Source organism: Hippichthys cyanospilos, chromosome 20 (assembly GCF_059441005.1).
Source record: "Hippichthys cyanospilos isolate Australia breed blue-spotted pipefish chromosome 20, RoL_Hcya_1.0, whole genome shotgun sequence".
Lineage (NCBI taxonomy): Eukaryota > Metazoa > Chordata > Actinopteri > Syngnathiformes > Syngnathidae > Hippichthys > Hippichthys cyanospilos.
The window spans coordinates 216,977-240,000 of record NC_142388.1 but is presented as its reverse complement, the minus strand read 5'-3'; the positions used below and the strand labels follow the sequence as shown (position 1 = coordinate 240,000).

Sequence of the window (23,024 nt, the reverse complement as noted above, 5' to 3'; positions counted from 1 at the left end):
CTTTTTGCCTAAAAGTGCACCGGAGGAGACATTTTTTCAAGACGAAAAACAAAACAAACTAAAAAGAGAAAACGCGCGGCGGCCAGTTGCAGGTTTGCTGACGCGCCTGCATTTGTTTCCCGTTCCAAAAAGCCCCCCCCCCCCCCAAATTCCCCCGGGCCTTTTCCCCCGGTGGAAAAGCCGCGCGGGACCAACGCAGAACAGGCAAAAGAACGCCGCCGCCGGACAGTCAACCTTTGCGCGCGACGGCAGGAAAAAGCAAAAGAAAAGCGGCGCAAAGTGGACGCTTTGCGGCAGCTGCTTAGCGCGCTTACCGGACTACATGCGGGCCAATCCGAATGTTCGCTTCGAAGCCAACCAAAGAGGAAGAAAGCGCGGGAGTTTGCATGACGGCGCCGTCACCTTGAAACGGAAAAAGCAAATGGAAAAAGTCTTAGTGCGTGGCGCAAACGGCCTCGCTCGCGTTCTTTCTGTCTTTCTTTTTTTGGGGGCGGGGGGGGGGGGGGGCAAATTCGGCGCGCGGTTCTCCTCCTGGTGGACGGGGGAGGGGGGGCGCTGCCGGGGGAGGGGGGCGGCGGCGCTCTCTCATTGGTTGCATCGCGCCCCGTCGGCCGTGACGCTGCGCGCGTCGCGTCTTCCGGCTTCCTTCAGCCTTCGGCGTCTTCAAGTGCGTGCGTGCGCGATCTTCGGCGCTCAGTGCAGGCCGACGAGCGAGCGAGCGAGCCAGCGAGCAGCCGCCAGCCGCAAGCCAGCAGCCCGCTCGCACCTCGCACCTCGCAGCTCTCACCTCGCGTCCCGCTCCTCGCGTCGCATCCCGCCCGCGCCGCACCGCGCCGCGCCGCGCCGCACCGCACCGGCGTCGGCCTTTTCGTCCTCCCTCCAATTCTTCTTCTTTTTCTCGTCGTCGATCTTGTCCGGCGCCGGCAGCATCCCGCCGCACGGGAGGGCACCTCGTCCTTCCTTTGTCGCGGAGCGACTCATTTTGGCTTGTTGCTTTTTTTTTGTTTTTTTTGGGGGGGTGTGTAACCCCCTCCTCCTCTTCCTCGTCGGCGTCATCGTCATCATCACCCTCCTCATCCTCTGCGGGGTAAGTAAGCTCGCGGTGCTGTACCTGCCCGCTCCGTGCGCGCTCACACACACACACACACACACACACACACACACACACACACACACACACACACACAAGTCAACTTTAAAAAAGAAAACAATCCATTTAGAAATGGTCGTTTTTGCCGTCGCCTCAGACACATTTACCGGCAAAAAAAGAAAAAAGTTTGTCCCGTTCTCCGGCGCGGGGGACGTTCGGGCTTGAGTGATGTTGAAAGTAAGTGGACGCGTCGGAAAGTCACCTTCGGCGCAGTTTTTTGACTTCATTGTCTTTGCTTGCGCGCGGCATGATTTTCAATTGCCGCGCGTTCACTTTCTATTGAGGGCCGCGATTCGACATTTCTACCGCCGCGCTTGATTTTATTCGTAGCGGGAGCGTTTGACATTTTTAGATGTAAAATACAATTAGCCGGGGATCGGGAAAAGGGGGGCTAGTGCGTGTGTGTATTGTGGTAGACAGGTGCTGACTCCCAAAAGACAGGTGCTGCTGACTATTTCCAGCTCCATTGTTCAGACTCCACGCGACGAAGTTTTTTTGTTTGTCCTTTGTTTTCCTTTCTTTCTGCTTTTTTTTTTTTTTTTGGTTTGTTTTCCTGAAGCAAAAGTTGAATTCCTGCCCGAGCCGAAGGCATTAAAGAGAGAGAGAATTGAAATTCTTCTCAGCGGCAAGCATCGTTTAATTCATTTCAAAACGGAATTTCTCTTTCTTCTTTTGACTCATTCGTGATGTGGATTTGCCAGTGTGGCCCCCTAAACCAAAGGCGATTATTTCGCTTTCAAAAAAAAAGCTGTTTAAAAAGGAAAACGAATCCAAACATCCAAAATTTGAAGAGTTCGCTAACTCGTCAGCAAGGGATTCACGCGTTCGTGGCAGAGTTGTCACCTTTTTGAATTTAGCAGCGGACGCGGCGGCGAGGCAGGCTCTCGGGAAAATTCTGCCGCTTCCGCAGCAAATTGCCGAGCCTTTCGGCTTGTTCCGCCGCCCGCCGCTGTTTGCGTCCCTCCCGCTTTGAGCGCTTCGACCTGTGCGCTTGAGCAGAATGGAGCGGCCTCGCCCGACGAAAAGGCAAGCAAAACAAAACCTAAATGTGGAAAAAGAGCAGACGGGCGGCAAAATCAATTGGCCTATTTTGCTTCTCTTTTGTTGACTGCGGAGAACGAGGCTAGCCCATTGATCGGGCGGGCGGGCGAGCGGGCAAGCGGGCGGGCGGGCGCGACTTTTGCGGGGGCAAATCGGCGCGGATCATCTTAACCCGCTTTGGGCTCCAATTAATAGCGCCTGTGTTCAGGCACACAAGACAAACACGGAAACGGGGACAAGTGGCGAAGTCATTATCATAATTTGATGCAGCTTTGTGTCGCGTGGGAACTGGTTCAGCGCCTCGCGCGTGCGACGGGGATCGAATGTAGGACTCGAGAGCCCCTTTTGCCAGAAGCCTCCGATGGGCTTCTAACCCGCTGTGTTCTCCGCGCCAGGTGCTCGGAGCCCGGAGTCCCAGAGACACCCGTGCGCTTTCGTGGGACATGGCCCAATAGCAGCAGCCCGTGATGCCGGACCATGACAGCGAGTCCCTCCTGAACAGACAGACCAAGCGAAGACGCGTGGACATCGGTGTGAAGAGGACCGTGGGCAGCAGCGCCGCCGCCGCCGCCGCCGCCGCCACAGTGACCGCTGATAGCATCGCGCGCGCCAAAGCAGCCATTTTCAGCGCCATGAACTCCCTGAGCGCCCACTCTCACCGCGCATCCGACGGCGACCCCATGGAGTGCTCGGTGGCGCAGCCGCACGGGGGCCCCGGGGTGGTCTCCGCCACCGACGGCGAGTCCAAGTCCAACGTGCTCCGCAAGCTGCTGAAGCGGGCCAACTCGTACGAGGACGCCATGATGCCCTTCCCCGGCACCACCATCATCTCCCACCTGCTCAAGAACAACTTGGCCAAAAACGGCGGCGGGGGGCCCGAGAGGGCCGATCGCGGGGAGAGCCGCGGCTTCCCCGGCTCGGGGCTCTCCAACGCCAGCTCCGAGGCGCCCCAGGAGGACGCCTGCAGCGACTCCTCGCAGGAAAGCGGCCCTCGGGAATGCCTGTCGCCCTTCGGCCGGCCCCCCGGCCCGGGCGCCTTCGAGGTGGAGCGGCTCAACGACGAGCACCTGCGCGCCAAGCGAGCCCGCGTGGAAAACATCATCCGCGGCATGAGCCACTCCCCCAGCGTGTCCGCCCGCCTCGAGATGGACGTCGAGCGGGAGATGGACCTGGAGTGCCCGCCCCCTCGGTCCCGACACCAGGTCCCCGGCAGCCCGCGGGCGGCCGAGGCGTGCGGCGCCGGCCGGGAGAATAAGCGCAAGCAGCGTCTGCCGCAGCAGCAGCAGCAGAGCTTCACCCAGCTGGCGTGTCAGAGGAAAGAGCAGAAGCAGGAGGAGCGGCGACAGCTCAAGCTCCAGCTGGAGGACATGCAGAAGCAGCTCCGCCAGCTGCAGGAGAAATTCTTCCAGATCTACGACTCCACCGACGACTCTGAACACAACGACCCGCACGACGACGCGGCCGCCGCCGCCGCCGCCGCCGCCGCCGCCGCCGCCGCGTCCGAGGGCAGCCCGGCCGGGTCCGACAACGACGAGCGGGCCGCCGACGACGCCGAGATGTCGGACCTGGACCCGGGCCGCTTCCTGGACCGGGCGCGGGCGCTGCTCCGAGAAGGCTCTCTGCTGGGGGAGGGGGAGAAGCCCGGGCGGGAGGGGCTCGGCCGCAACAGAGGGCAGGGAGGCCCCGGCGCCTCCATGCACGCCGAAGGCAAACAGCTGGCCGAGACGCTGAAGCAGGAGCTCAACTCGGCTATGACGCAGGTGGTGGACACCGTCGTCAAGGTGTTCGCCAAGCCCCCGCGCCCCGCGCCCCAGCAGGCCTTCCCTCCGCTGCCCTTGGCCCCGGAGAGGTTCTCGGCCGCCGTCAACGGGGACAACCCCAACTTCCACACCGCCAACCAGAGGCTGCAGTGCTTCGGCGACGTCATCGTTCCCAACCCGCTCGACTCCTTCGCCGGCATTCCCGGCATCCCGCCCGCCGTCGACGACCAAACCGAGGCCCTGCCCTTGGTCGTGAGGAAGACCCCCGGCGAGCATCACCACCACCACCATCACCGGTCCTCGGCCGTCGGCGCCCACGGCGGTCACCACCACCCGTCTCTTCACCCCTCCTCGCTATCCGCCACCATGGGCTTCAGCCCGCCCTCCTTCCGGCACCCCTTTCCCCTGCCCCTGATGGGCTACCCCTTCCAGGGTCCCCTGGGCCCGCCCGCCGCCGCGTACCCCGGCAAGGAGCGCTCCTCGCCGGACTCGGTGGACCTGTCCCGGGAGACCGCCGGCCTGAGGACCAAGATGGCGTCCGGTCACCACCACCTGGGACACCACCATCGGTCCTGCTCGCCGGCGCACCCCGGCGGCACGGCGGAGGGACTCTCCCTGTCGCTCATCAAATCCGAGTGCGGCGACCTGCAGGACATGTCCGACATCTCGCCTTACTCGGGCGGCAACGTATCCTTTCTCTGGACGGGGCGCGCGGGGATCCGGGGCGCGCTGGGATCCGGGGCGCGCGGGGATCCGGGGCGCGCGGGGGTCTGAGGGGCGAGGGGATCCGAGGCGCGCGGGGGTCCGAGGCGCGCGGGGGTCCGAGGCGCGCGGGGATCCGGGGCGCGCGGGGATCCGAGGCTTCCGTTCTTTCGCAGGCCAGCCGCCACGGGACGCGCGGGGATCCGAGGCTTCCGTTCTTTCGCAGGCCGCCACGGGACGCGCGAGGGTCGATGAATCACCTATCCTCCCGCCCGCTTCCTCGTATTTATTTTTACACCGGCGACTCTCCTTCTCGCCAGCTTTTCTTCCGTCTTCCACGACGTAAGTGCTTTAAAAGCTTTCTTATGGCGTATCGCTTACGCGGACAGATTAGGTCCCCGCCGCATTTGCCGCCCCGACCGCTTTTGTTAGGCAAGGGGAGAAAAAAATGGGGGGAAGATAGCATCCTCCAACTTGGCACACAATAGCGCTCTACATCCTCACTTATAGTTTAACCTCCCGCGGATAAAGAAGCCTCCCCTACGGGCGGGCGGGCGGCTCATATCGAATCCCCCCGGAGACGGGAGCCTAATAGCTTCGAGTCCCTCCTCTTTCTTTTCCGCGGGCCTCCTCAGCCCCCCCCCCGCGCTCCTCCAGCCACTTCTGCCCTCATCAAAATTTGATGGGTTATCCGTAGAACGCTTGCAGTCATTAGTATTCCTCCCGCGCCGACCCGATCGGTCCAGGAGCGGAGCTGCCCGGGAGGACCGCACGTTAACGGAAGGCTCGCCCGTGTCAACGAGGGGCGGCGCGCGTCGGGGATCGCCGGCGTTCCCCCCGGCGCTCCTCTCCTCGGCCGCCCCTCTTGCTAAAAACCCCCAATCCTTGTCATTTCTCCCCTTTTTTTTTCATTTCCTAAAGATCTGTCAACAGCCCGGGGGGCCCTCGGGCTGTTGCTTGGCAGCCAAATACTTCGTTTTTTTTTTTTTGTTTGTTTTTCTCTGCCCGCGCAGGCCCCTCCTCCCCGCGCTTTTCTTTTGAAGCGGACGTTAACAGGTGTTTGCAGCGAGCTGTTTATCTTTCATTACCTCGCCTTGTCTTGTCTTCTGACCTAAGGCTGAACGCTTTCCAGAGATCCATAATCCTTTGCTTTCGCCGGCTCCCGACGGAAGGATGAAAAGACATCGGGGGGGGCGAGAAAGCGAGGCGGACAGCGACTGGAAGGAAGCGGAAAACAATCAAACAACAAGCGCGCGGGCCAGATGCCGGGGCTTTTCATGGTGGCTTTTATACGTTCTGGCTATTGGCGGGCTGAGCAATCTGCACCTTTTTTATTATTGATTTCCACGCTTGAGCTCGGGCTTTGCGCATCCCCGCTTTATCGCTTTGCCCCCGCCCCGTTTATGAATCACTCCCAACTCCTTTCCCGCTCTCCGAGGTCAGCGACAGCTTGTCGGACATTTTTGCGAGGCGCGTCGGAGTTCGCCGCCGACCGGCGCCCGTCGGCGAGCAGATGGCCACGATGGCGTTTGGCGCATTTGTCCGCCGTCCGACCCGCGACGTACTTGTCCCTACACCTGGAATTAGGCGGGGAAGTGGCTATTTTGCTCTCGTGACTCGGGGCTACGGGGAAGTATTGAGGGAGCGGTGATTTCTTGTCGGGGCTGCGTCCCGGCGAACTGCGGGAGCCAGCTGGTGCGAGAGCGCAATCATGACAAAATAATAGCGCTGCGCGCTACCCCCAAGTCCAATCACAATTACATTTGCAAGCTGTGAGATGAAAACGTCTCATCCGGAGATGCGAGGCTTTCTTAATGGCCGGCGCTTGATGGCCGCGGCGCTCCCGTCTCGCCGCGTTTGCCTAAAAGCGGGGGCGAGGACGTGGTCCCCGCCGGTGGGAAGCCGAAGCCTTCCCTCCCGAAAGCGTCCGGCCTCGCCCGATTGAAAAAGGGCCGCGTCCCCGCGTCCCCGCGTCCCCGCGTCTGGGGATCCATTGTGTCCCCCGCGCTCGGAGCAGATGGCGCGGCGCGGGGAGCGAAGCGCTGCTCTTTTGGCCGGGCCCGACGGAGTAACAGCAGCCTGCCAGCGCGCCCCTCCCGACGCTCCCCTCGGTCCCTCTCCGCCTCCCGCTTCCCGAATCAGACAAAGTAGACGGGATCTTTCTTTGAAGGGGCCGGCGCGGTTCCGCGCGGCCGAGGGCGATCCCGCCCGGCAGCTGATGCCTTCTTCCCCTCTCTATAGTTACGGCTACATCTGGACGCTACATCGCCGCCGATCGTAAATGGAAGCCGGACGGTGCGCTTTGCCCGCTCAAGTGTAATTCCCCGGGAGAAAGCGCGGCCCTAAAATAATCCGGCTGGCCATTGGCGTCGGGAGCGCCGCCCCGAGTCCGAAACGGGCCCTCCTCATCCCCGGCGCCCCTTCCCGCTTCCTTTTTTTTTCATCGGACACGTTATGCGGACGTTAATTCGCCGCGGAAACGGGCCGGGCCGTTCGGCGCCGCGGACGTGATTCGGCCCCCCCCGCCGTGGGCGCCGTCCAAAACGTGCCAGGCCCTTCGCTGGTCTCCTCCTCCGCCTTCCTCTGCTCCTCCCAGGGTTTGGCAGAGGCGCGGAGGTTGAGCGCGGTCGGGGGCGCTAATTGCACATCGGGACGGTGGTGTCTGGAGAAGAACCCCCGGCGAAAGCCTTCCCGACATCCAGACGGACGTCCGCTTGCGGATGGCCCGCAAGGCTTTTGATGGGGTAGCGCTTGAATCTTGTCTGTCAGCCTGTTAAGACGGCCAACGTCAGAGCGCCCTATTCAGGCTTGGCACGCGTTGCCGCCAAGCCATTAGGCTTTCTTGCCCGTCGCTGGCGTTAACTGCTGTCTTTGTCTGTGATATGCAAATGGGGGGACCCCCCCCCCCCCCCAGCCCTTCTTCCTCTTTTCGGGCGGAGGTTAGCACAGGGAGAAGGTAATAGACGCTGACTCGCTTTGACTGTGAAATGAGGCTCCTTATGTAAAAAAGCTTCAGCCGTAGGGCCGGATGGCGTTTTATTAGCCGTGACCACGTCGTGCCCTTGACGGACGGGCAACGCCGATTGCGGGCAAATTTTCAACTCGGTGCGCCGCCCTTCCGCCAGATCTGTCGTCTTGGGCTTCTTTGATCATCTGATACACGGGTCCAGAGATCAGATTTGGGGGACGGTAGGCTGCGATGGAGCGTTCGGATCGACAAGGGGTCAAGGCGGGGTGAGCCCCCGGGGTGAGCGCGCTAGAGTTTGCGGTTGAATTCTTAGGGATCGGCGTGGGGCAAGATGGTTCGAATTCGCCGGCGTCGGGGGTTCGGTCGCACGGGGTTCAGTTTCGCTCTTCTCGGTCCTTAACGGCAGCCGTTTTCAGATACAGGAGGGCCTCTCGCCGAATCACCTGAAAAAGGCCAAGCTCATGTTCTTCTACACCCGCTACCCGAGTTCCAACATGCTCAAGATGTTCTTCTCCGACGTTAAGGTAAGTCCAGTCCACTTTGAACGACCGCGTCCTACCGCGCATATCCTTGGTTGCCCTGCAAAATGGTTGGCGGACTTCTGTTTTTCTTCTCCTTTTGTTTTTTCAAACCCCGACGCAATGACACACCCGCTTTCGAAAAGGGGAAGTCGTACTTTGCGACGGCGTGCGGGCTCGGGTTAAAAGGAACAATCGGCGGCCGTCGTTCTCCAAACCAGGCCCTTCCCAAGCCCCGACTTGCGGTTTCATGCAAAAGACGCGAGATGAGGAAGTCGAGCTTCCGCGGCGGCGCGTAGCCGGCGGCGAAAGCGAGGGAACCGAGACAGAGGAGGGGCCATCCGAGCAGGTGTGCGCAGAACGGGACCAAGGTTTGGGGGAGGGGTCAACGTGGATGGCGAGGAGCCCGACAGGGAGTTTCATGATGAAAACAAAGCTCGATTTTTAAGCCGCGCTGGAAAACAACAAGCGCAACACAATAGCTGTTGTGTGCATGCACAGGCGTGTGCGTTCGTTGCTGTTGCGTGTGTGTGTGCGTGCGTGCGTGCGTGCCCCTCTCTGGCCATACGGAGGGGTAAACACTGTGACAGATCCAGGCCATCTTATTCAAATCAGAAGATAAAGCTTCCCCTTTTTCTCTCTCAGCTGCCTCCTCTTGGACGGCGCTGCCACCGGCCGCGATTTGCGGGTCATGTGACTTTCCCTCGGCGCATGGGCTGAAAAGGGGGCGCGCCTCGGCCAAGCGTGTTTGGCACCTGTCAATGGTGCTCGGAAGAAAAAAAAAAACATTTTTCCCTCCACTCAAGACTGAATAGGACGGGGCGGGGGGGGGGGGGGGGGCATTTATCATCATGTACAATTCAAAGCGCTTTTGTGCGCGTGACTTGATGGCCGGCGTGCGGGAGGAGGAGGCGCCGGGATCACGGGCGACCCCATCCGACAAGGAAACAAGGTCAAGATCGTTAAGAGGATTATGAGTCACATTGGTTTGTTTTTGTTTTCGCCGCCAGACAATGGGGCCCGAGCCTGAAGTTTGTAGACATGTGTGGGAATTAGACGGAGCATCTAATGAGATTGGGCCGGAGGCGCGGGCCTCCTCGCGAGCGGCTCTTCTCGGCCGACAAGTCTCCAAAACTAATGGGGTCCGCGCTAATCGGTCGAGGACCTGATGAACGCGGGAAGTGGGACTGTGCCGACCGCCGCCCCCTTCGCCTCCCCTTCGCGCCCCATGCCGACCCGCTTGCACTTTGACAACGTTTCGACGGGACTCCGTGTCGTCCCCGCCAGCTTCTGGACTTTGCATTTCGATCGGCCGTCACGGCTCGACGTCTGCCGATCAATCGCGCCGGGCGAACCTACGGACAATAGCCGAAGGTGTCCTTCGGGTCCCGAGTCCCGATAAACGTGACGTGGTTCCGCAGTCAAACGTAGTCAGGTTGAAATGCGGCGTCCGCGCCGCGAGGCCGGATGAATAGTTCGGGCCCCGCCCGGCGACGTCGCCTTATTCGGAACGGTGGTTTCGAGCGACGGAGACCAAAGGTCCTAACGCCCCATTGCAAGTTTTCGATTCCTCCGTTCCGTCGACCCCGGCCCGGAGGTGGCGTCTCCCGTTTTCCTCCTTTTTCGCTGATGAGCGGGCGCCGCGCGCACGCCCCGTTGGGGCCGACCAGAAAAGAAAAGAAAGGAAGAAAGAAAGAAAAGCCAGCGGCCGATTTTGAACAAAAGGCCGCTTTCCAGGGCCGCTTTTTGCGCGCAGTCAGCCAATCGGCGGCCGGAGATTATCTCCCACAATTCACCCCCGCGAAAACAGGAAACGTTAGAAAGCCCCGATGACTGTGAAGGGGCTTAGGAGCGGGTGGGCGAGCGAGCGAGCGAGCGAGCGAGAGAAGGGGCGAGGGCCCGGGAGGCCCGGACGGGCTTCCGTGTCCTTCTGCTCTCCCCTGCCGCCGGTTCTCCACGTCGCCTGGCGCGCGCCGGGGTGGTCCGTGCGCTTTCTAGCCCTCCGTCACTCACGTGAGCGCCATCCGTTGCTCGCCGTTATAATAACCTGACCGCCGTCGGTAAATCTGCCAAATTCGCCGCGTGTGTTTGCGGATCGGGGGGACTCGCAGAAAGACGGCAAACGTTACAAGACTTTCTATTTCGACTGTTCTATCTGGCCCAAAGTCGGCCCGGATAGGCCGCCCGGGCTTAACCCCCCGACCCCGAGCGGGGCCGGCCGGATAGTTTCAAGTGAAGGCGCTGTTCTATTCTGGACGGCGTGCGTGTGCCCGTGTGCCACCTTCTATCTGGCGCTGTTAGCATTAAGCGCTGACCTTTCGCAGGCTCTTGAGCGTGAGTGTGAGAAAGGCACTCTCGCTGTCTCTCTCTCATCCGCCTCTTAGCTAGCCACACGCACGCACGCGCGCACGCAGGGGTCCACGCATAGTTTGCATGTGATGCCGAGCGGGACCGAGGCGCGGCGGCGATGTCCGCTTTTCAGCCCGTTCCCCTCGTTTACACCTGACGCTCTTGTACCCAGCTGCTATCGGGCGGCGGGGGAGTTGGGGCCTCAACCCCCCCACCCCGCCGGCACCTTGACAAAGTGAAAGCGCCCACTGCAAACTCGAGGGGAAGGGTATACGGATCAAGCGTCTAAAAGGTCCGTGTTTTCTAACGGGCGCTTTGCATGCCCGGCGAGGCGCTTAGTTACATTTCCTAGTGAGCCGCCTCCGTCGTAAAGTGACACATCTATCCGTCACTCGGCCGCCTCGCGCTGACACCAAAGGTCTCCGGCGTGAGCGATGGGCGCCGTTTCCCCGAGCGCAATCTTCAAAGCCGGCGGCTTCGCAAAGCCGGCGCCGGCAGTAATTCACTAATGTCGCGCACCTTCCAGGAAGCTTGACGGACAAACGCTGACGCTCACACGTATATATAAATATATATATATATATATATATATATATATATATATATATATATATATACATATGTATAGCGTATGGCGGTCAACAGCTCCTGTCTAATGTTCACGCCGGAAATCACGGCGGTACAGAAATGTTGTTCCGCGCAAATTGGGCTCGGGCCGGGCAGAAAAGAGGTCGGGACCGCCGGCGGCGCCTGGCCGTTTGTATTTTGGTCGCCTTGACAAATGCGGGGAATATTTGGAGGTGTCAGTGGTTCGTTTGTTTGAGGCGTCCGTGTCACGACCCCGGGCTGCTGACCGCTCACGTTCCGGCCCCCCGCCGCCGCCCCGTCCCACGGCCATTGTCCGACGGCGCTGAGCCCTCCCTCCCCCGTTTCCCCGTTTATGCTCGCCGTGCACTTTAGGACACCCCCAAAAGCGCGCGGCCCCTCCCAAACCCCCAAAACAATGTCAAGCGGACTTATTGAGCCGTGACGTCGCCGGCCGACGATTCCAGCCTTTCCTGACTCGGTCGTCTTTAACCCCCTCCCCGCCCGCGTTCACGCGCGCACACAATGAGCGCGCTGGTGTGCGGGGTGAACAATAGCCACGGCCCTAATCTCCATGTCAAAACCGCTCGGCCTCCCGAGCCGGCGGTCCGCTCGGCGTTTCGGTCCCCCCCTCCCTAACCCTAACCCGCATGGGGTTAAGGTGTGGTTAAGGTTAAGGCTAAGGCGAAAGCTTTCCGCAAAAGACACAAACGGACACGATACAAGACAATGACCCGAGCGGCGCGGCCGAGAGAACGGCTACCCGACAACGAGCGCTGGATGCCATCCCGTTGCGCCGGTACCGGTCGGGGGGTCCGGAGCCCGTCGGGGAGCCCGGGGTCCTTATCTAGCGCGGGCCTCCTTTAGCCGGGCTCTTTTCCCGCCGAGGGAGGCTCTCAATGGCTTTACCGGGCCCTATTGAATCCGGCCGAGCGGCGCGGATCAGATAGCCGCGGTCTTGGCCGCAGCTTATGGTCCCGGCTGGCTTTTTTTCCCCGGCTCTTTTTCTTCTCCTTTCTTGCTGCCCGGGAGGCGCGCGGAGGGGAGGGGAATCGGGGTGTAATTGGCGAACGGGGTTAAGTACTTGTTTGAGCCCCCCGCGGGCCGGGGCGCTTCGGATGACGACTTAATCGTTTTTCTGCTCAATTATGCGTTTGCCGAGCGAACCCCGCCGCCGCCCTCCGTTCGCCGCTCTTCGAATTGTGACCGGGGGGGCGGCGGGGGGGCGGCGGGGGGGCGGCGGGGGGTTGGCGGGGGCATGTCGGCCCCCGGCGGGGAAGATCAACACGCTCTCACTTACAGGCGCTCTCTCTTGTCCGCCCGTCTTCCTTAATATCTCTATTATCTCCTGCGATTGTTCTTTTTCCTCTTGGCATCCGAGAGGCATCCGACCCCCGCGTCTCGTCTTTCCGGCCGCAAATCCGGGAGCCGCCCCCGCCGCTCCAGACTCGCCTCCACGACCGTAGGGCACGCGCCTCGCTTTTTTCAGGGAAGATTCGGAAGCGGTGGGTCGCGGATGCCCCTCCAAAGGAGCGACGGACGGCAGCCGTACGGGGGTCCGCTTCGGGCCCTCGGAAGGTTCCCGAAGGACGGAATCGGCGCTTGACTCGCGCTTCGCTCGCTGGCGCGGTTGTGACCGTCCCCGCTCGGTCTGCTTCTTCCAGTTCAACCGCTGCATCACCTCGCAGCTCATCAAGTGGTTCAGCAACTTCCGGGAGTTCTACTACATCCAGATGGAGAAGTTTGCCCGGCAGGCCATCAACGACGGCGCCGCCGGCGTGGAGGACCTGAGCGTCAGCCGGGACTGCGAGCTCTTCAGGGCCCTCAACATGCACTACAACAAGGCCAACGACTTTGAGGTAAAAGACCTAGAGCCAAAACGCATCGCGCCGCGCGAGATGCCGATGAGTCATCTTCTCCTTTCGCCGCCCGTGCGTGCTAGCTTCCGGACTTTAGGCTAAAAATAAAGAAATGTGTTTTTACCTCATCCAGAGAAGCTCCTCTACTCTCGGTGACGCCCGGCCACCATAAAATTCCTCAATTTAGCGGGTGCGTGGGCACCAGAACCGGGGTTCCGATGTCGTACGGATTCATTGCGAACCACTGAGCAAACCGCAAAACTGGCCGTTGATTTGGGGAGCAAAATGGACCCCGAGGTCTTGCGGGTTCCCATGGTAACGGAAGCGGATGAAAAGAAGGGACGAGTGGACGACGTGAACAATGAAGGGGGCAAAGGCGTTTTTGTCCCAACTGGGGATTTCAGCTCGGCCACCGCCGCCGTCCTTCCTTCGGGTTTCAAGCTAGCTCCGTATCATTTTAAGGGGAGTTAAGTGAAGATTTTCAATATAGCTCATGTACAATCATTATCGCGATACGGAATTCTTCGTGGCCCGCCTCAAAAAGGTAGAGGAGGGCGCTTGCCTTCGACAGCCAGGACCCGGCAGATATTAATCGACGGATTCCTTTTTTCCAAGCGGCGCTGGGAAGCAATCTGAAAGATTTTGCCAAGCCGGGTCGCGTGGGCGTCCCACTGCAGTCCCCCGTTTTTGCAGGACGTAGACCGAGCCGGGGTGAAAGCGGCGTCGACGGGCGGTCTGTTTGAGCGCGTCGAGGAATAAGGAAGGCGCGAGGCGGCGTTTCCGCCGACGGCTCCGAGGGCAAATGAGGAAGCAAAGTCGGGGGCGCCTCTTCCCCATCTCTTTGTTCGGCGGCCTTTGTGCGTTTCGGACTACTTCCCCGTCCTCATTTTGCCTCTTTTACCGTCAGCCCTCGATGGGCGACTTCACCTTTCGGTGGCTTTTTACGCCACGCGCTTCTCCTTTTCCTTTGCGTTTGCTTTCGTTCAGTTTCGGAAGGCGCTCGGGCGGCCGGTCGCGTCCTCGCCGCATTTCGCCTCCAAGGGTACGGCCGTCCCTCGGACCGCGCCGAGCGTGCTGGCGAAGCATTTCTCCCGCGCCTGTGCGTGTGTGTCACTTTGTGGGGCGGGGGGTGGTGGTGGTGGGGGGGGGTCACCGCTATCAAGGTTAAGCATCCTACTGTTTTAGCTAGAGGAAGGGGGGAGGGGGAGAAGGGGAAAGCGGGAGATGGATAGATAGGGTATGGAGGGTGAGAGCCGAGAGACAAAAGAAAGAGCGTCGGAGGGAGGGGGGAGTCAGGGGAGAGCGGAGGTGCTTTCGGGAGCTGGGGGGGGCAAAGAGGAATGACGTAGTGGATAGAAGTGCCCTTGCGAGCGCTGGGAGTTTTGCACGGCTCCCACTTGAAGTGCTTCACTCCCGCTTTTCTTTTTTGGCACCCCCCATCTGTTTGCGTGTGCGCGTTATTTGTCCGCCGGGGCCCCGGCGCAAACGCTTTCCCGCATCCATCTTCCGTCCTCCCAGGGGAGGCTTTCGAAAGGCCCGGCCTGGCGCTCCCGTTTCATGTCTCCGTGCGTCCGTCGGAATTGAGCGAAGGATGACAAGAAAAGGTTTAGGCTTAGGCTTAGGTTTAGGCTTAGGCTTAGGCTTAGGCTTAGGGTTAGGGTTAGGGTTTAGGATCGGGGCTAGGGTTAGGTAGGCAAATAAGGAGGGAGGGAAAATGTTGCCGGCCGCCCGGATCCTGCTGGGGCTCGTCCGCCTTTTCCGCCCCGTTTTGCGAGGATGCGTGAAAGCGCTGCTTCCCGACGGCGCCTTTTGAAATTTTGCAGCGGAGGGGCTGGAGTTCCCGGGACAATCCCTGGAACCGGGAGCGTCTCCCTGGAACCGGGAGCGTCTCCCCGGAACCGGGAGCGTCTCCCCGCCGACGGTCGCATAGGAAGGCTTTTTCCAGGGGCCGGGCCGAACAGGGGGCAAATTGGGGCGAGAGCGAGCCCGCCAATGTTTGCGTGGCCTTTTGTTGTGCGCGTGGGCGTCCTTTGTGCGCATGTGTGCGCGGGAGCGTGGGTTTTTGTGTGGGACTTTTGTATATACGCGCAACTTTGCGCAACGGGACGCTCCGTCTTAAGTGTGTGTTTTTGCCAGCGCGTGAGTCACAGAGGAAAGGCGGAGATGGATGTGTGGAGCATGTGTGGAGCGGGATGCCCCCAAGGCTGTGTTTTGTGTGGACGGCTCCCCTCCCTCCTCCTCCTCCTCCTCCTCCTCCTCCTCCTCCTCGTCCTCGCGTTCCTCCCCTACCTGCCCGCCCGCCCGCACCGGCACTTGAAACGGGAGCCCACGCACACTCGCGCGTGCGCGCCCTCAAGTTTGCCTTTGCCAGCTTGTGCATCATCAAAGTTCCGTCCACCTTGGTGGCGTCTTTGGAATGAATATGTCCTCTGTTTCAGTGTCTCTCTCACACACACACACACACACACACACACACGGGTCCGTGGCCTTTCTTGTTTGATGCTAATCTGCTCTGTCACTGTGTTGGCCTAATACGCTCCCCGTCTTCCCTCCCGGCTCCTCTTTTGTGGCGATTGTTTCCTCTTTTCCTTTCATATGGCGCCGTCCCTCCTCTCTTGCTTCCGTCCGTCCGCGGCCTCTCCGCTTTCATTCTTTCATCCTCCTCTCGCACGTCTTCCCCCGCCTCGCCTTCTCCTCCTATTAGCAAAGTTTTAATGGCGCGATTGCCGCATTCCTTCTGGCACGATGAACACCGGCCGGTAATTAAAAGACTTTGCCGTTAATTACCTACTTTGCCCTCTTTTCTGCGCTCTTCTTCCCTTTCTTCTCCGCGCCCGTCGTCGGCGACGTCCGACGGCATCAAAGCGCGGCCCTCCCTCTGCCGCCCGAGCCTTGACTTTGAGCGAGCGGCGCTTTCATGCCCCCCCCGTCTGTTTGAAGCCCCGATGACAACGCGCATCATCTTTCATGAGGCGGGAACGTGCGCGGGCCGGAGCCGGGGGTCCCATAAAGAGACGGTTTTCCGAGGGCTCCGGGAAGCTCTCGGGTTTCCGTCGGACGGGCCCGCTTTCCGCGGCGGCGCGGGGGACGTATCAAAGAGGAAGCCATCCTGAGATGGCCCCCGGCCTTTCCCGTTCCCTCTCTGAAGCCGCGATCTCACGCGCCGGGGTTATCGTCTTCCCGCCATCGCCCGGAAGACGACGTCGGCTCGGGCTCGGGAAGGAAGCGCGGGCCGTCTCGCGGCCCTCCAAGAAGGGCGGGCGGCATCATCTGCCCGCGGGCCGTGGAGGAACCCCCTCTTGACGCGGCCTGACGGCGCCCTAATGCGTACGCGGAACGGCCGATTGTCTTTTGGGCCTCCTCCCGCCGTCCCTCCCTCGCTCGCTCGCTCGCCCGCCCGCTCGGCGACGTCGTCGTTCGCGGCCTCCCTCCCTCGCCGCGCGTGCGTGGCCAAAACGAGCGCGGCGCGCATCCCGGGTGCAGATGCGTCCAAGCCGCACCCCCGCCCTCACGGCACCTCTCCCGTTCTGCCCTTTGGCTTTCTCGGTCCGCCCCTCCGCTCGTTTCCGGCGGCGGCCCGTCTATTCTCGGCCGCCCTCCCTCGGCGGAAAACGCGGATCCGCGTTTACGTGCAAATTGAGACTGCCAATCAAGGGCCACAAAATGCGCAGCGTTCTACAGCTGGACGCTGGCCATCTTTCGGAGGTAGTCCACGCGTTGTTCACTGGCTGCGGCGCCTCCCGATATTGCAAAAGAGAGAGAAAACATTGCGCGCCCCCTCCCCCACTCGCTGCCGTTACTATACATGAGCTCATTGCGTCAAAAGAAATTCTGGGCGAATCCCAAAATTTTTAACCGGACGACAAAGCGGCTTTCAACCGCTCTTTACTTCGGCTTCCTCCAAGTTACGGGTTAGTCTGAGAAAGGAAAAAAATAATCAAAAGATCATTACTTGTTTAAATTTCTTGACCGAATGGACCGTTTGATGCTAAAAAATATATATATACACATACTAGTCAATGAATACTGGGACGCACGCAGACACGCGGCCTTCCCGAGGCTATCGGGCGCCGTCGGCTCAGCTTTGAGGCCCCCTTCCCGACTTTCCGCCCGGGGGGCATCCCGGGGGGGGCGGCGTAAAAACGAGGACTCCGGTCTTATCGGCGCTCGCGGACCGGCGCGGCCAGGGCCAGAAAGACAGGGGGCACGGGTCGTGTTTGTCCAAAGCGACGGCGCGGGCCAAGGACGCATCCGGGCCTTTGTAGATTATCGATCGGGACGGAGGGGGCCCGGGGTCGGGGGGGGTTCCGCTTCAGCTCGACGCGACGGGCCCGCTCGACCTCGGCCGGTCGGCCTTCGGTCGCCGCCGGCGGTCGTCTCTGGGGTTTCTCCCGCCCTCGGACGCACCTCGTTCAAACGGCGGGAAACGGGAGCGTTCCCGGCCGCGGCCGGGCTTAGGAATTAACCCGGGTCCGTCACGTCCCCGCGTTTCATCCTTCAAGGCTATGCGGCGCCCAAACGCGCACGCACGCCGCGCAGCCTTATCTTCCAGGGTCTCGCCTTGTTTGGCCAACGCTGTGTCAATAGAAGGCGCGACGCATCTCCCGACGGTTCCCGAAAGCCGCGTTGGCCAAACAGACAGGCGACCCTGAGTCACCCAGAGCGAGGAGAATGGCGGCCAAGCGCGCGAGTGTAACGGGAGCCTTTTCAAAGCGTCGCCTTCCGAGCGGTCTGGCGAGCCGTCCTATTGTCCCGCCTCATATTTTACGATCCGGTCGAAAAGCGGGAAATCCGATTCCCTCCCTCTGAAAAAGGGCTTATCCTCGCGTCTCCAGACGAGAGGAGGGCGGAAGCCCGCGGGCGAGCGCGCCGATTAACGGCCGGAAGCCCGCGGGCGAGCGCGCCGATTAACGGCCGGCCGCCCCCGCCTTTCATCCGCCCCGCCGGCTTTTCTCCTCCGTTGCCGCTTAACTCCCGAGAAGTGGCCGCTGGCGTCCCGGCCGCCCGCCGGCCCGCCCGCCCCCCGCCTTCGTTTTTCGGGCGGACGGACATCCTTGCCGGCCGGGTCTTGATTTGGCGACGGGAGGACAGAGAGACGCTTTGTACTCCGGGTTAACCTCGTTTGTTACCTTGTTCGAAAGGCCGCCGAAACGCGCGGCGAGGATGGCGAGCCCCCGTTTAGCCGATAATCCCCCGCAACGTTCCCGGAGCAAAGGCCCGACGGCCGACCCGAGAGAGGGCGATCGCCAACAAACGAGCGAAGAATACGTTCTCGTCGGCGAGCGCGTCCCCCCTTCCCGAAGCTTGGCGAGTCAGCTGGGAGAGCCGGACGATTGGGCCCGAGACAAACGCTTCGAAAAAAGAACAACAACAACAACCCCGGACAGAAATAACTTTTGTCACGTCAGTCCCCCGGTCCTCAGGGTCTTCGCAGCCCCTGCGTCCCTCGCCCCCCCCCCCCCCCAACACCCACCGCCACCTCCCTTAGTCAAGAGGATCTAAAATACCAATACCCTTTTCTCCTTGACATTGCCTTCTCCTCCTAGTCAGCGTTTCGCTGTCCTTTTATAGTCAAAACGTCAGGAGAAATCCCGTGCCGGAATATTCCTGGGAATGCGGCGGGCCGCCCGCAACAAAAATTGGGATTGGGATTTCTTCGAAGAGCCCCCGTTCATCACCTCGGGAGGCGGGGGCCGCCCACCTCGCCGCGGTGCGCTTCCGAGCCAAAGCGCGCCATGAAAAGTACGCGAGTAGAAAGGACCGATTCTTCATGCGCAAAATGAACGGACGAGTTTCCCTCTTTTCTTAATCTACGCACAAAAGAAATCAAAAAGAAATAAGGCGGCCCGGCGTCGAGCTAGCCAACCACATCGGCGCCATCCCGACGAGGCGACCTCGCCCACGCCGAGGACCAAATGTCGGCTCGCGCTAACGGATGAAAAGAAACGAATAGGCTTCACCCGCGTGCTTTTCTTTCTTGGGTCGGACGAGCGCTTTGGGGGCAACGTTTGCGTTCCCTGACCCAAGTCGGCCGTCGCCGCAATACCATCTCCTTATCCGATGTGCCGCGCCGGCCCCGTTTCTCCACTCGTCGGTACTACGAGTCCGAATCCGCGGCGTTTGGCGCGCGGCGGGCCGGGGAGACGCTGGGCGTTCTGGGAGCGGGCGACCCCTGAAGGCTGCGCCGGCGCTTGCTGAGGAAGTGGGCCGAGCCAAAAGCGGCGGGCGGGCTGGCGGGCGGGCGGGCGGGCTGGCGGGCGGGCTGGCGGGCGGGCTGGCGGGCGGGCGGGCGGGCGGGCTGGCGGGCGGGCAGGCGGGCCTTTATCGGCGGACAGGATGTGTCATCTCCTTGGCACAAGGAGGTGCGGGCGGCCGCATGTGACAGCGCGTTGGCCGGCGGCGAGGTGTGACCGAGGCTGGCCAGGCGCCGCTGTCAGGCCCCCGAACCCCCCCCCCCCCCCCCCCCGAAGCCTTCAGGTCGTCCTCTTCCGCCGCGCCATTTGGACAGGCGAGGAACAAAGCGCGATACGGCGTTCTTCGGCCGTTTGCGATAACCGGGGGTCAGGTTGCGTTTCCTTCCGACTCCGGCCGGGAGCCGAGCGAGCCGACGGCCGGCAAACGGTTCCCGGGAACGGCGCTCTCGTTCCCGAGGTCCGCTCGGGACTTTTTAACCCGGGAAACGGGAAAACCGCGGCACCGATGTTTCCTTCGGCCCCGTCTGCTCGTCTACATCGATTATCATCGGGGGAATTTCGCCCTTTGTACGTTTTTGGATGTTTGGAACGAAGCGCGGCCCCGTCGGGCGCGCCGCTTTTTTTTTTTGCTTCCGCCTCGGGCTCGCCGGTCGTATTTTCTTTTGTGACAAGGAGACATAAAGATGTCGGGCCGCGGAGGGAAGTGTGAGAACATTTGCGAGAAGCGGCTTTTCTCGGGTGGGAGCTTTTAAGGAAGTCGGTCGGGAGGACGGAGATTTATGCTTTTACTGTACGTTGACATTAGATGACTTCGATTTGCCGGCATCTGACAAAACGGGCCTTTCCGAGTCCCGGCTTTAGCGGAAAGGTAGAGCGGGGCTGTCCGGTTTCAACACTCGGCCGCGTAGTTTCAACGACGAAGGGCCGCTCGCTACTTTTCCGCGCGTCGGGCACGCACCAATTCCATGGGTCCGCCGGACGAGGTTCAAGGCTAAAGCCCCCTCCCCCTCTGGCCGGCAGGTCCCCGATCGCTTCCTGGAAGTGGCGGAGATCACGCTGCGGGAGTTCTTCAACGCCATCGTGGCCGGCAAGGACGTGGACCCGTCGTGGAAGAAGGCCATCTACAAGGTGATCTGCAAGCTGGACAGCGAGGTGCCCGACATCTTCAAGTCGCCCAACTGCCTCCAGGAGCTCCTCCGCGAGTAAAGCTTCCCCGGCTCCCCCGCGAGTAAAGCTTCCCCGGCTCCCCCGCGAGTAAAGCTTCCCCGGCTCCCCGGATCCCCTCCCCCGTTTGAAGCGCTTGCTTTTTTTGCCCTCCGATGGCGCGCGGCTTTCTTCGCCCGCCGCCAAGGGAAGGGGCCGGCTTCCGACGGAACCCGCGCGGCCTCTTTCCAGGCGGGCCGCTTTCTCCCGCAAGTGGGGCGCGCCTTTTTCACGACATCTTGGACACTTGAACGTTTGTTTGCCCCCCCCCCCCCCCCCCTCCCCGGCAAAAAAACAAATAAATAATAATGACAACGATTCAGAGGGAGAATATAGCGAAAAAAATGGATATTCCGGCTGGAAACGTTTTCTTCGGGGGTTTTAGCCCCGAGCGGCATACGCCGATTTTTCCGTTTGGTTTACCGCGCCCGAGCCGAGAGACGGAGACCGGGCGGGATTTCGGGGTCGGCCGCCCCGCTTTCACGGCCAAACTGTACGGCCGGGACTCCCGGCGGACCGCCGTCCGCAAAAGATCGGACGCTTTGTTGTAAACGGCGATAGCGGCCGATACTTGAATATTTGCCAAAGGCCGAAGACGAGTGAGGAGCCCCCCTCGAAAAGGGGGGCCATTAAAGGGGGGGCGCCGTTCGGCCTTGGCTCGCATACGTTTGAATATAGAATGGCCGTTTCTCTTTCGCGCAGTTTGGGAGGGGGGGGGGGGGGGGGGGGGGCTGCTTTTCCCCAGGGGGGAAAGTCAAAGCGCCTCCTCTGAATTCTTCCTCATCGCTGGCATTGCGCGGGAGGGAGCCACCTGATGTTTGATCCGGCTTCTGACTTCTTTAAGACGCGCCCGCCCGATCGGACATGTTTCAAAAGCCACCTTTGGAATATCGTCCACACATTTGCCCCGCAGGGCCTTTCGGGGCGTTTCGTAACTTGACACCCGGGCGGGCGGGGAGGGGCGTCGCCCAAAGGGTGACAAAAGATGAAAAGCGGCCAGTCCCTCCCTCCATTATCTCCCTGCGCGGCGCTCTTCTTAAGACGGTCGGCCGGAGAGCGAGCGAGCGAGCGGGAGGGAGGGAGGGAGGGAGGGAGGGAGGGAGCGAGGGGGAGCGCGCCGGGCTCCGGGACGGGCCCCAAAGGTCTCAAAGCGGCGGGCCGTGGCCCCGAACAAAAGCAGAAAGGAAAGGAGACGCTCGGGGAGCGGGCGCGCCGCCCCGCGCCGCCCCGCGCCGCGCCGCCCCGCCCCGCGCCGCCCCGCCCCCCCGCCCGCCGCCGCCGCGGCCGCCGCCGCCTCCTTCCAAGCCAGCCACCAAAAAGATCCTTTTCCAACACAGCCTTTCTCTTATTGTCTTTTTTAGTCGGGCTTTTTGGAACGAGTTGTACGGTTGAAATCTACTATTTTGAGTCACCGCTTTGTTGGTTTGCGTGCCGGTCGGCGGCAGATTTCGCCGCCGGCCCCCCCCTTTCGGGGACTCTTTTCTTCTTCGGATCGATTTGGAATCCGTTTTCAGTGTGAAAATCCCGTCGCTGTAAATACTGTCCGGATAAAACAAAGAATAGCTGTAGAGTTTTTCTACGGTCAACCAAATGGAAAAAAAAAAGAATGAAGGCGTTCCACACCTCCACCGGGGGCACTTTTAGTTCATCGGGGGGGGGGGATACTCGGACCGCGGTCGGATACGCGGTTCCGCGCGCGCGGCGGCTTCAGACGGGCGCCGGTGTTTTGGCGGAACTTCGCATTTAGGGCGTGCGTGCGTGCGCGTCCGTCCGTCCGGCCGGCCAGAGAAAAGGCTTATTATGAGAACCTGTGAACCAGTTAGTGACACAATTCTCAAGGCGCGGAGGGGCCGGGCCGGGCCGGGCCGGGCCGGGCCGGGTCCCTCCCCCCGTCCCCGCATGTAAATGACTCTCATTAAGCCGGCCCGTTGGCTGACCCGCCTGAAAGGAATTTTTTTTTTGTGCGTTTTCCGACGCTTCGGCCAGTCGACCTTTCCGTTGCGGCGCCCTCCCCCTTATTATTATTCTGACGATTACGAGCCCGCTCGGGTTCGTAAACGTCCAAACGCGGACTTGAACGGCGAGCGTCAGCGCCTTTGTGTAACTTGGCGACACGCTCCGGTGGCGTAAATAGATTTTTTCGTTGTTGTCGATTGCTTTTTTCGTATGGCGCGGTTATCCTTCTGGTGCAGTCATTCCGACGGGAGCGGCGGGCGGCGTCCGTTTTTCGTTTTCTTTGTAAAGACGCGCGGGCTGTCGAGTACGTCGGGGTTGCTTTTTCTACGTGTCCTGCGGATGGCGTGTAATTTATTGCTTTAATTTATCCTAATTTATTCAACGTGGCGGGAGCGGGGAAGGCTCCGCCGCGTCTCCTTCGTAGATGCGACTTTTGCTTGCGCTGATCCTACCTGAAAATGAATTTTGGTCCAAAAAAAACTTGCTATAAAGATGGGAGGGGTCTTGGCAGCTAAACGGGACATTTTCACGGAGTTTTCCTGGGCCCGAAAGCTCCGAGCGGTTTCGGCCCGTTTTGCGTTTCTTCTAGCGACTCTTTCTTTTTTCCGCCCGCCCGCCCGCTCGGTCGCGTGGCGTGGCGTGGCGTGGCGTCGTCCCTGGCCCCCACGCAACCGGTAGTCAAATTGCCTTTTGTGCCTTCGCCCTCTAACAAGTCAATGAATGTATGTGCAGCATATAT

The 23,024-nt window shown here is 61.0% G+C and overlaps 2 protein-coding genes across 5 annotated transcripts in view; one reads left to right on the top strand and one right to left on the bottom strand.

Moving 5' to 3' along the window:
- LOC148406755 (uncharacterized) overlaps positions 1–23,024 on the bottom strand; it is a 38,007-nt gene that overhangs the window by 903 nt on the left and 14,080 nt on the right. For 2 of the 3 annotated variants that reach the window (XM_088403221.1, XM_088403223.1), the window contains exons 3-4: positions 1,994–2,192; positions 1–1,129 (exon numbers count right to left, since the gene is read on the bottom strand). The exon at positions 1–1,129 is cut by the window's left edge and continues 903 nt beyond it. In XM_088403221.1, coding sequence (XP_088259347.1) covers positions 434–1,129; positions 1,994–2,192 — 895 coding nt within the window. In that variant the 3' untranslated portion in view covers positions 1–433. Of the gene's footprint in view, positions 2,193–5,741; positions 5,871–23,024 lie in introns of all 3 variants that reach the window. The other variant, XR_015863789.1, reaches the window with a different exon arrangement.
- Positions 557–21,032, top strand: LOC148406757 (prospero homeobox protein 1-like). Of its 2 annotated transcripts, none has more exons than XM_088403217.1 (5): positions 557–1,087; positions 2,587–4,638; positions 8,038–8,145; positions 12,738–12,932; positions 20,147–21,032. In XM_088403217.1, exons 2-5 carry the CDS (start codon positions 2,659–2,661, stop codon positions 20,330–20,332), a joined length of 2,469 nt encoding a protein of 822 aa, XP_088259343.1. In that variant the 5' UTR covers positions 557–1,087; positions 2,587–2,658; the 3' UTR covers positions 20,333–21,032. The 2 variants fall into 2 exon arrangements, with proteins under 2 accessions (XP_088259343.1, XP_088259344.1); XM_088403218.1 differs by lacking the exon at positions 557–1,087 and adding an exon at positions 1,130–1,327.